The sequence below is a fragment of the Macaca mulatta genome, chromosome 7 (genome assembly GCF_049350105.2).
Source record: "Macaca mulatta isolate MMU2019108-1 chromosome 7, T2T-MMU8v2.0, whole genome shotgun sequence".
NCBI lineage: Eukaryota > Metazoa > Chordata > Mammalia > Primates > Cercopithecidae > Macaca > Macaca mulatta.
In genome coordinates, this window is record NC_133412.1 from 137073495 (window position 1) to 137086011 (window position 12517).

The 12517-nt window shown below is 40.4% G+C and overlaps 1 protein-coding gene across 6 annotated transcripts in view; it reads left to right on the top strand.

The window, feature by feature from the left end:
- SYNE2 (spectrin repeat containing nuclear envelope protein 2) overlaps positions 1–12517 on the top strand; it is a 376660-nt gene that overhangs the window by 110240 nt on the left and 253903 nt on the right. For all 6 annotated transcript variants that reach the window (XM_028851601.2, XM_028851602.2, XM_028851605.2 and 3 more), the window contains exons 9-11: positions 85–185; positions 2538–2639; positions 6645–6782. In XM_028851601.2, the coding sequence (XP_028707434.2) occupies positions 85–185; positions 2538–2639; positions 6645–6782 (341 nt within the window). The remainder of the gene's footprint in view (positions 1–84; positions 186–2537; positions 2640–6644; positions 6783–12517) is intronic.

The following is a 12517-nucleotide window of genomic DNA, read 5'->3' on the forward strand; positions in this document are numbered from 1 at the left end:
GCAGAGGCTATGGCATAGCCCATTCTAGAATATTCATTATAGCAAATGTATAACAGCTAATTGATAGTGTGGTGTATCTTGCAGATGTGGACGTTGTTGATCCTGATGAAAAGTCCATCATGACCTATGTGGCACAGTTTCTGCAGTATTCCAAAGATGCACCTGGGACTGGAGAGGAGGCTCGGGTATGTTTTCATATGCATAAGTCAAGCTCATTTTAGTTGTATCCTGCTAATGGTTTAATTTTTAAAAGCAAGATATAATTTGCATACAGAACTTAAATGTACAGTTTAATGAGCATACACCCCTGTAAATCATACTTCAATCATGATATAAAACATATCTGGTACCCAGAATATTCCACTGGGCACCTTTTCTGTCTCTGCTTCCTACCCCAGGCAACCAGCATTCTAATTTCTGTTACTGTAGGTTAGTGTTGAATGTTCTTTTTTTTTTTTTTAGGTTCAAAGGGATAATTTATTAAACTTTACTGAATTATCTGAAACAACTTTCCGATAGGCACTATATAAGACAAATGAAGTTAAACTTTTAAAAATCTAAAGATATAAAATTTTTGTTTATTATAATATTCTATTTTTTTATTTTTTATTTATTTATTTTTTTTGAGACAGTCTCACTCTGTCTCCCAGGTTGGAGTGCAGTGGCATGATCTTGGCTTACAGTAACATCTGTCTTCCCATCAAGTGATTATCTTACCTCAGCCTCCCAAGTAGCTGGAATTACAGGCACGTGCCACCATACTCAGCTGATTTTTGTATATTTGATAGAGACGGGTTTCACCATGTTGACCAGGCTGGTCTTGAACTCCTAACTTCAAGTGATCCACCCATCTTGGCCTCCCAGAGTGCTGGGATTATAGGAGTGAGCCACTGTGCCTGGCCTATCAAATTTTTATGTATTATAATATTTATTACCTTTATTGAGATATAATTTATATACCATAAAATTCATCTATTTAATATGTTTGTTTCCGTGGTTGTTGGTGTATTTACATGATTGGGCAACCTTCACCATCATCTAATTTTAGCACATTTCCAGTTTGTCTATTCTTTAGCTTCATATAAATGAAATTGTGTGATTCATATAAATGGAAGTGTTGTATTCTATTGTTAATCCCTATTTGTTGATATACTCCTGAATTACTATTGTTTGTTTGTTTGTTTGTTTGTTTGTTTGTTTAGATAGAGTCTCACTCTGTTATCCAGGCTAGAGTACAGTGGCGTGATCTTGGCTCACTGCAACCTCTGCCTGCCAGGCTCAAATGATTCTCGTGCCTCAGACTCCCGATAGCTGGGATTACAGGCGTGGACCGTCCTGCCTGGCTAATTTTTGTATTTTTAGTACAGGATTTCACCATGTTGGCCAGGCTGGTCTCAAACTCTTGGCCTCAAGTGATCTACCTGCCTTGGCCTCCCAAAGTGCGTGGGATTGTAGGTGTGAGCCACTGCACCCAGCCTTGCATAACTATTAGATTGCCATTTGATTATTCAGTTTTTCTCCTTTACTTTCAGTGAGTACACAAAATAGTGTGGGTGGAAACTTCATAAAAATTGCTGAGCTGAAAAGAAACTCTTATTCTGCTTCTAAGATGATAAATGAGTGCTGTGAATTTAGTAAAATGTTTGAGAATATTACTTTAAAAAATGTTTTAAACCACATGTTTGCATGCATTTTCAGACATGTTTACATGCATTTTATTTGACAAATTGGGCCTATGTTTTTCCAGCTGTTAAGTTTGAGGCAATAAGCCAGATTGTTGCTGACTCTGGAAGAGAGTCTCAAGCTGAGATGCAGGCTTATAATTCAGTTCACTTATTTCTGGCCTGCTGAGGAGCTATTCTTTTCCAATTAATTTTCATATTAAAAAAATAAAATGCAAGATTCAACTGTCCATGAAATTGAGTGCAAAAATATTAGAAAACTTTTGCTTAATAGGAAAACACAAAGTAAATGAAGGTTAAAGAAGGGTGGAAATAAGATATAACTTCTTTGTCCTATAGCAGTAAAATTGGCTTCCAAATGTAAGCAAGTTTACCACCTAAGCAAGAATCTACAGAAAAAGTAATTGTTGTTCATATCTTGATGATAGCATAGCTAAAAACCTTTGGTACTGTTATTTTTAGGCTCTTGAAAGTGTTTGAGTTATTTTTGATGTCAGTGTTTCTGCAGGGTGTGAACATCTCTTGAATTACCCCATATTTCGATTTATTGGAAGGCAGTCTTCTGAAATGCCTGCTATAAAGAAATGATTTAGAATAATGTTCTCCAAGCCAAAATGGGGGAGGGGGTGCATTGCTTGCCCATTTCTTTAGCACATTGTCATGTTCAGATGCTAGTTCCAATCTGGTTTAAAATTTAAGGTGTTATGTGAACAAGTGATATTACTCTTTGGCATAATGAATCATTGGTGTGTAATGATGGCATTATTTCACTGCTGTTTCAAGTTGTTAATTTTTTTTGTTAAAAAAACCAAGTCTGTTTAAAATATAGTTTAATTGTGTGTGTGTAAAATACAGGGAAAGGTGAAAGATGCTGTGGTCTGGTTAACTCTGCAAAAGGAAAAACTACAGAAGTTGCTAAAGGATCCAGAAAATGATACCTACTTTAAAAAGTATAATGTAAGTATGATTTTAAACAGCAGTTTGTAATTTACTTTTTTTTTTTTTTTTGAGACTGAGTCTGGCTCTGTCGCCCAGGCTGGAGTGCAGTGGCCGGATCTCAGCTCACTGCAAGCTCCGCCTTCCCGGTTTACGCCATTCTCCTGCCTCAGCCTCCGGAGTAGCTGGGATCACAGGCGCCCGCCCCCTCGCCCGGCTAGTTTTTTGTATTTTTTAGTAGAGACGGGGTTTCACCGTGTTAGCCAGGATGGTCTCGATCTCCTGACCTTGTGATCCGCCCGTCTCAGCCTCCCAAAGTGCTGGGATTACAGGCTTGAGCCACCGTGCCCGGCTTGTAATTTACTTTTTAAGGGATGAGCAGTAAGTATGTTTTTAGAAAACTCTTTCAGGGTTAAGTATTTTAAATATTAAATTCACTGAAGGTTTTAAGGCTGAATTGTAGCACTGTACTTCAGAAACTAAGGTGCATGTGATTCACTGGGGTAGTCCTGTTAAAATGCACATTCTGGCTCAGTAATTCTGGGGCAGGGCCTGAGTTTTTGCATTTCTAACAAGGTCTCAGATGATGTTGATTCTGCTCGTTTTTGGAGTACTTTGAGCAGCATGGTTCTGGAGCAGGGGTTGGCCCATTTTGTAAATAAAATGTTGTTGGAACAGAGCTACACTCATTTAAGCATTGCCAGTCACCACTTTCACACTATAACCCCAGAGTTGAGTAGTCGTGATACAGACCATATGGCTCTTAAAGCCTGAGATATTTACTGTCTTGCCCCTTACAGTAAAAGTTTTCCAGTCCCTGGTTTAAAGCAGAACATGCTTTTTATTTTATTTTTATTTTTATTTTTATTTTTATTTTTATTTTTTGAGACAGAGTTTCGCTGTTGTTGCCCAGGCTGGAATGCAGTGGCGTGATCTCGGCTTACCACAACCTCTGCCTCCCGGGTTCAAGCAATTCTCCTGCTTCAGTCTCCCAAGTAGCTGGGGTTACAGGCATGCACCACCAAGCCCAGCTAATTTTGTATTTTTAGTAGAGACAGGGTTTCTCCATGTTGGTCAGGCTAGTCTCGAACTCCTGACCTCAGGTGATCCACCTGCCTTGGCGTCCCAAAGTGCTGGGATTATAGGCGTGAGCCACAGCACCCAGCCCCAGAACATGCTTTTTAGAATGAATACAGAGCCTCAACTGAGAGTCCTTTGAGAAATAATGACAGCTGTGATTATTACCACATATTGAGCATTTCCTTTTTTTTTTTTTTTTGGAGGCAGAATCTTGCGCTGTGGCCCAGGCTCGAGTACAGTGGCGCGATCTTGGCTCACTACAATCTCTGCCTCCTGGGTTCAAGCGATTCTCATGCTTCAGTCTCCCGAGTAGCTGGGATTACAGGCACCTGCCACCAGGCCCAGCTAATTTTTGTATTTTTAGTAGAGACGGGTTTTCACCATGTTGGCCAGGCTGGTCTCGAACTCCTGACCTCAAGTGATCCACCTGCCTCAGCCTCCTAAAGTGCTGGGATTATAGGCGTGAGCCACCACACCTGGCCATGTTGAACATTTTCTATGTAGCAGATACCTTGCTGATTTGCATTTCACATGTTAAAATATCTTGCTGAGCTTGGTATTATTCCAGTTTTACAGATGAAGATAAGTGGCTTATTTAAGGTTACATGGCTACTAAAAGGGTAGGGATGGGACTTGAATGGAAGTCTAGCTTTAAAGTCCTAGCTGTTTTTGCATTGTGATGCTTCTCTGGGGTAAGTAGTTATTCACTGTACAGCCTTGAAAGAGACTTAACAGGAAACAAAGCAAAGGTTCCTCAGTCCCGTTTCTTAGAGCCCATTGTCTATGCAGTGCTGTGCTTCTCCCCAGTGCTCTGTCCTGAACAAGCTGCAGATACTGTCAGGTACCTACATAGCACTTAGCACCTCTAGGCCTCCATCTCCATGTCTGTTAAGTCAAAGAGTTGGATAAGTCCAGCCTTTCAACTGTAACATTCAGTGAGTTGTGCAACTTGCTGGCCATACTTTCCTTTTTGCTTTGGAAGCATCAGGGAAGGAAGGGATCAAACATCTTTTTCTTCCTTTGGTCTGAACTGCACAGGCTTCTTGACCTTCTTCCCTTAGCTCTGGTCTAAGATTTTTTTCTTGACAAAGTGCTCATCTTTTACTGAAAGTGCATTGTTCTCACATATGTCTTTGATTTAATAATGTATCACAGATTCAGGTTCCCTAAATAGAAGGTTTTATGAAGTCATTAATTATCAGAATTCAAGTAAATTATTCTTTGACTTTTTCATAACATTTCATTTAAAATGCTGTCAATAATTTAAAATGCTGTCAAGAATGTTTTAAATGACATTTGAAACATTAATGCTGATCCTTGGAACAGCATTTGAACAGTATGGTTCTAGAGCAGAGGTTGGCCCATTTTGTGAATAAAATGTTATTGGAACAGAGCCACACCTATTTATGTATTGTCAGTAGCTACTTTCACACTACAACCCTGGAGCTGAGTAGTTAACTATGGCCAGTTGCAGTGGCTCATGTCTGTCATCTCAGCACTTTAGGAGGTGAGGCAGGTGGATCACTTGAGCCCAGGAGTTCAAAACCAGCCTGGACAACAGAGTGAAACCCTGTCTCTACAAAAAATACCAAAAAAAAAAAAATTAGCCGAATGTGGTGGTGCACCCCTGTAGTGCCAGCTGCTCGGGAGATGAGGTGGGAGGATCACTTGAGCCCAGGAGGCAGAGGTTGCCGTGAGCCAACATCATGCCACTGAACTTCAGCCTGGGCAATAGAGCCAGATCCTGTCTCCAAAAAAAGGAAAAAAAAACCCCATGTAATTGATAACTCTTTTTTTTTTTTTTCCTGAGACAGGATCTCTGTCTGTCTCCCAGGCTGTGGTGCAGTGGCCCAATCACTGCAACCTCTGCCTCCTGGGCTGAAGCCATCCTCCCACTTCAGCCTCTTGAGTAGCTGGGACTACAGGTGTGTGCCACCATGCCTAGCTAATTTTTTGTATTTTTGGTCGATACGGAATTTTGCCATGTTGCCCAGGCTAGTTTTGAACTCCTGGGCTCAAGTGGTGCACCTGCCTCAGCCTCCCAAATTGCTAGGATTACAGTCGTGAGCCACAGTGCCTGGCCAATTGATACTCTTTTTTTTTTTTTTTTTTTTTTTTTTTGAGACAGAGTCTCTGTCACCAGGCTGGAGTGCAGTGGCGCGATCTTGGCTCACTGCAACCTCTGCCTCCCAAGTTCAAGTGATTCTCCTGCCTCCGCCTCCTGAGTAGCTGGGACTATAGGTGTGCGCCACCACGCCCAGCTAATTTTTGTATTTTTAGTAGAGATGGTTTTTCACTATGTTGGCCAGGATGGTCTCAATCTCTTGACCTTGTGATCCACCCACCTCGGCCTCCCAAAGTGCTGGGATTACAGGCGTGAGCCACCGCACCCGGCCTGGTAACTCTTAAATACCCATATTTCACACAAATGTGAACCAAGAAAAAGCTTTACTTATTAAATATTTGAAGGCAAAGTATTTTTCAAAGTTTATATAAAATGAATTGAGAAGAAGAAGCTGAAGCCCAGTTATTCATGAACACTTTGAAAATTGCTTATAATATGACTACTGCTATCATATAATTTTCACATTCATTCATTCTTATTTGGTTGTGAGCGCATACTTGGGGAGAACAAACAAACTCATATTTTCCATGTGGCATCATGATCTGTCCTGTAACCCAGTGACCTTGCTGCTCCACTCCAGTAGAAATCCAACAATACCGACACAAAGCACAGAGTGAGGTGTATGACATTATGCTGGTGTCCAGTTATCACAGTGCACTGAAGAAGGAAATCAGAGCAGAGAGGGGATACTGGATTCAGGGGATTTTACCTTTAAGTAAAAACTTAAATATATCCTATACCTATAGACCTCAAAATAACAGATTATATGATATAAATGGAATTAAACATTTTCAGTCTTTAAAATACTCTTCTAATTGTAGAGCCTGCTGTCCTTTATGGAGTCATTCAATGAAGAAAAAAAGTCCTTTTTGGATGTCCTGTCAATAAAATGGGATCCGGATGAGCTGGACAAGGATCATTTACAGTTGAGAGAAGCCTGGGATGGCCTCGATCACCAGGTGACTGTTTATGTTGATTAGAAGAACATTTTCAGGCCAGAATCAGTGGCTAACACCTGTAATCCCAGAACTTTGGGAGACCGAGGGTGGGTGGATCACTTGTAGTCAGGAGTTTGATACCAGCCTGGCCAACGTGGCAAAACCCTGCCTCTACTAAAATTACAGAAATTAGCAGGGTGTGTTGGTGGGCACCTGTAATCCAGATACTTGGGAGGCTGAGGCATAAAATCGCTTGAACCCGGGAGGTGGAGGTTGCAGTGAACTGGGATCGCACCACTGCACTCCAGTCTGGGTGACAGAATGAGACTCTGTCTCAAAAAAAAAAAAAAAAAGCATTTTCAAAGGGCAGCTTTGTTTTTTTGGATGAGGGTTTTACTTTAAACTTCCGTGAGAAATTCTGTAAAAGACAGTGTAGATGCTTCATCAGAAAATGGGATAGTGTTTTTATATTTTCTCCATGGCATCATTTGGGTAGTGATCATCTTTTAAGTAGGGATTTTTTGTGTTCTGCTTAGAGAAAATGCAAGCTTATCCAAGCTTGATATATTTGCTATCAATTCTTGGTTTGCTACAGTAGATTATCTATATTTTGATTGACGTGTGGCTTCTTCTCTACTATCATGTATCAATATCAGTAGATGCCTGAAAGAAGTAGGAACAAATCCACAGAGAGTGTGTAAGGATGAATTTGTGCATGTGTGTCTGAATATATCTGTATAATTTCAATCCATTTCAATTTATTGAGACGTAGTTTATGGCCCAGCATATGGTACATAACTTTGTGCACTTGAAAAGAACACATATTCTGCAGTCATTGGGTATAATATTCTATAAATGTTAAATTTTTTAAAAATTCAATTTAATTTTTAATTTTTACTGGTACATAGTAGGTGCATATATTTTTGGGGTACATGAGATATTTTGATACGGGCATGCAATGTGAAATAAGCACATCTTGGAGAATGGGATCTTCATTCCCTCAAGCATTTATCCTTTGAGGTACAAACAATCCAGTTATACTCTTCAAGTTATTTTAAAATGTACAATTAAGTTATTATTGTCTATAGTCACCCTGTTGCACTGTCAAATAGTAGGTCTTATTTGTTCTTTCTATTTTTTTGTACCCATTAACCATTTCCATTTCCCTCTACTCCCTAGCCACCCTTCCCAGCCTCTGGTAATCATCTTTCTACTCTCTATCTCCATGAGTTAAACTGTGTTGATTTTTAGATCCCACAAATAAGTAAGAACATGTGATATTTGTCTTTCTGTGCCTAGCTTATTTCACTTAACATAATGACTTCCATTTCCATCCACATTGTTGCAAATGACAGAATCTCATTCTTTTTTTTTTTTTTGAGATGGAGTCTTGCTCTGTCACCCAGGCTAGAGTGCAATGGTGTGATCTCGGCTTACTGCAAACTCTGCCTCCCGAGTTCAAGAGATTCTCCTGCCTCAGCCCCAGAGTAGCTGGGATTACAGGTGCATGCCGCCATGCCCGGCTAATTTTTTTGTTTGTTTGTTTTTGAGACAGAGTCTCGCTGTGTCGCCATGCTGGAGTGCAGGGGCACGATCTCGGCTCACTGCAAGTCTCGCCTCCCAGATTCAAGTGATTCTCTGCCTCAGCCTCCTGAGTAGCTGGGACTACAGGCACCCGCCACCACTCCCGGCTAATTTTTTGTATTTTTAGTAGAGACAGGGTTTCACTGTGTTAACCGTGATGGTCTCAATCTCCTGACCTCGCGATCCGCCCTCCTTTGCCTCCCAAAGTGCTGGGATTACAGGCGTGAGCCACTGCGCCCGGCCCTCATTTTTTTTGGCTGAATAGTACTCCATTGTGTATATGTACCACATTTTCTTTATCCATTCATCTGTTGATGGGCACTTATGTTGCTTCCAAATTACAAATATTAATTAATATAAGGTGGTTGATAATTTTGTTCAGATTATCTGTGTCTTGACGGATGTTTTGTCCAATTCTATTATATACTGCTGAGAGAGGAGTATTAAAATCTGTGGGAATCTGTCTTCAGTGCTGTCCAATTTTGCTTCATGTATTTTAAAACATTGTCATTGTGTGTACATGCTTATGATTATTTTGTCTTCCTGAGGACTTCTACCATTATGAAATATTCCTGCTTATCTTTAATAATACTGTTTTTCTTGACATCTATTAATATTATACTTAATCTTATACCAGTATAGTCATTCCAGTCTTCTGTGCTGACTGTATAGTACATCTTTTTCCTTCATTTACTTTTCATCTATTTGGAGTCTTTATATTCAAAGTGTATCTCTTATAAATGACACACAGTTGTATCTTGCTTTCTTACCTACTGTGCTAGTCCCTGTCTTTTTTTTTGAGATCGAGTCTCACTCTGTTGTCCAGGCTAGAATGCACCAGCACAATCATGGCTTACTGCAGCCTCAGCCTCCTACGCTCAAGCCATCTTCCTGCCTCAGCCTCACAAGTAGCTGGGACTACTGGTGTGTGCCATCATGCCTGGCAAAATTTTAAATTTTTTGTAGAGATGGAGTTTTGCCATGTTGCCCATACTGGTCATGAACTCCTGGCCTCAAGCAATGCTCCTGAATTAGAACTTTTGGCCTCCCAAAGTGTTGGGATTACAGGCATGAACCACCGTGCCTAGCCTATCCCTTCTCTTTTAATTGTAGTGCTTAGTCCACTTAATATAATTGTTGATATAGTTCAATTTAGGTATATCATTTAACTCTTTGTTTTGTTTATTCTCTCTGCTTTTTCTATCTCTGTTTCTTCCTTTTTTTTTTTTTGAGACAGAGTCTTGCTCTGTCGCCCAGGCTGGAGTGCAGTGGCCGGATCTCAGCTCACTGCAAGCTCTGCCTCCCAGGTTTACGCCATTCTCCTGCCTCAGCCTCCCGAGTAGCTGGGACTACAGGCGCCCGCCACCTTGCCCGGCTAGTTTTTTGTAGTTTTTAGTAGAGACGGGGCTTCACCGTGTTAGCCAGGATGGTCTCGATCTCCTGACCTTGTGATCCACGCATCTCGGCCTCCCAAAGTGCTGGGATTACAGGCTTGAGCCACAGCGCCCGGCCTTTTTTTTTTTTTTCTGAGACAGAGTCTCTCCGTGTCTCCCGGGCTGGAGTGTGGGAGAGGTTAGTGAGCATGATCGTGGCTCACGTTTAACCTCTGCCTCTGGGTTCAAGCGATTCTCCTGCCTCGGCCTCCTGAGTAGCTGGGATTATAGATGCCCACCACCATGACTGGCTAGTTTTTGTATTTTTAGTAGAGATGGGGTTTCACCATGTTGGCCAGTCTGGTCTCGAACTCCTGACCTCAAGTGATCTGCCTGCCTTGACCTCCCAAAGTGCTGGGATTACAGATGTGAGCCACTGTGCCCGGCCTCCGTTTCTTCCTTTGTTGCCTGGTTTTGGATCATGCGTTTTTTAAGAATTCCATTTTAATTTGTCTGTTGACTTGACTCTGCTTCTTCCTATCATGTTTTTAGTGGTTGCTCTAGGGATTATAATATGCATTACAAAATTTTTACAGTCTACTTAGAGTTTTGCAATTTTTTGTTGTTGTTGTTTTTGTTTTGAGAGAGTCTTGCTTTGTTGCCCAGGCTGGAGTGCAGTGGCTTGATCACAGGTAACTGCAACCTCTGTTTTCCAGGCTCAGTCAATCCTCCCACCTCAGCTTTCTGAGTAGCTGGGACTACAGGCATGCATCACCATGCATGCTTAATTTCTTTTGTATTTTTTTGCAGAGAAGGAGTTTCACTATGTTGCCCAGACTGGTCTTGAACTCCTGGGCTCAAGGGATCCACTTACCTTGGCCTACCAAAGTGCTGGGATTATAGGTGTGAACCACCACACCCAGCCTTAGAGTTGTACAATATCTAGGTTATTTTACAACTTTTTGTAACATGTAGAAATCCTGCAGTCAAATTGATTCATCTCCCATTATTTATGCTATAGTTGTTTTATATATAAATATACGTGACACATATAACATATGTCTTAAAATCCCCAGGGCCATGTTATAATTTTTTTTTCCTCTAAACAACCATATATTTTAAGGAAATTAAATGAAAAAATTAATCTTTTATGTTTATCTAGGTATTTCCCATGTTCTTAATTTCTTTCTAGAGATCTGAGTTTCCATTGAGCTCAGTTCCCTTCAGCCTGAAAACTTCCTTTCACTTATTTTACAATACAGGGCTGTGAGTGACAAATTCACCTAGTTTTCTTTGATCTCTAAATATGTCTTTGTTTTGCCTTCATTAAAAAAATAACTTTATTGAGGTATAATTTATGTAACATCTCATTTATAAATGGATAACGAAATGATTTTTCATACATTTACAGAGTTATGACAGGAACTGTGTGGTCCACAAAGTCAAAGATACTCTGGCTCTTCACAGGGAAAGTTTGCTGACCCTTTGCTTGGCTGTCAGGAGTGGCAGCCTGTTTTCAGAATACATTTTCCACACCGTTTACTAAGTATTAAATAGCAGTCTAGTGGCTTAAAAGAGCCACTCTTTTAGACAACCTAATTTTGAAGAACTTGCAGCTCCTACAATCTTCTCATCAGTGGTGGTGCTTATTGCATTGTCAGTTTCTATTCTGATCACTGCTTTGAAATGGACTTTTGTGAAGGATAAGACCTGTCCGTGACAAGTCCTCAACAAAGTGGAAGGCAATGAAGAAGATATTGTCTGTATAGTTCAGGCTGTTCCAGGCTACAGACACCTGGCCTGATTTTGTTAAATATGGAAACATTGCCCAAATAATGAGAAAAAACATAAAAAGAACTATTTTGCAGGATTAAGTGCTGTAAATTGGTAATAGCTTGAAAATCCATTCCTCAGTCAGGTAAACTGCAGCTCAGTTTGTTGGTGTGGCAAAATGAGACATTGCTAAAATTAAAGCCATTGAGGACATAAAAGTTGAAACCATGTATGCAGTTTCTGGTTCAATAGTTTGAGAACAGATTTCTCAGAGCATCATAGTAAATGGTTTCATATTGAGCCTACTGTAGAAAATAGCAACATTATGTTATTTTGACCTGTTAAGATCTTATGTAAATTTTCAGCCAAATTGAAAAGTACTGCAGAAAGGAAGTGTTAAGTGAGAAAGGAGAGGAACGAAAGGTAAACATTGCCTTCTGTTCTTCCTCTTCTGCCTGCTGTATAAATATTGAGTGTAGCCCTGAGTCGAAAAAAACAGGTTTGGTTTAATTCAAAATATATGCAGCTGTCTTTTGGTTGCAAAGAATAATAGTTGAACTAGAGGTATTGCTCTTAGCTTCTCTTTAACTCAATTATATTTCAAATTTCTGGGTTTTTTTGGCAGATGTACACGTAGTTAGACACACTAAAAGTATATGCTAACTTGTTTATTTGAAATGACTGGGCGCAGTGGCTCACACCTGTAATCCCAGCACTTTGGGAGGCTGAGGCGGGCAGATCACTTGATGTCAGAAGTTCAGGACCAGCCCTGGCCAACATGGCAAAACCCTGTCTCTACTAAAAATACAAAAATTAGCCAGGCATGGTGGCACATATCTGTAATCCCAGCTACTCAGGAGGCTGAGGCAGGAGACTTGCTTGAACCTGGGAGGCAGAGGTTTCAGTGAGCCGAGATGTATATCCAGCCTGGGAGACAGAGTGAGACTCCGTCTCAAAACAAAAAGAAAAAAAAATTACAATAATGAAATAACTTTTTTTCATTTTTCTTTCATCTGGAGACATAAT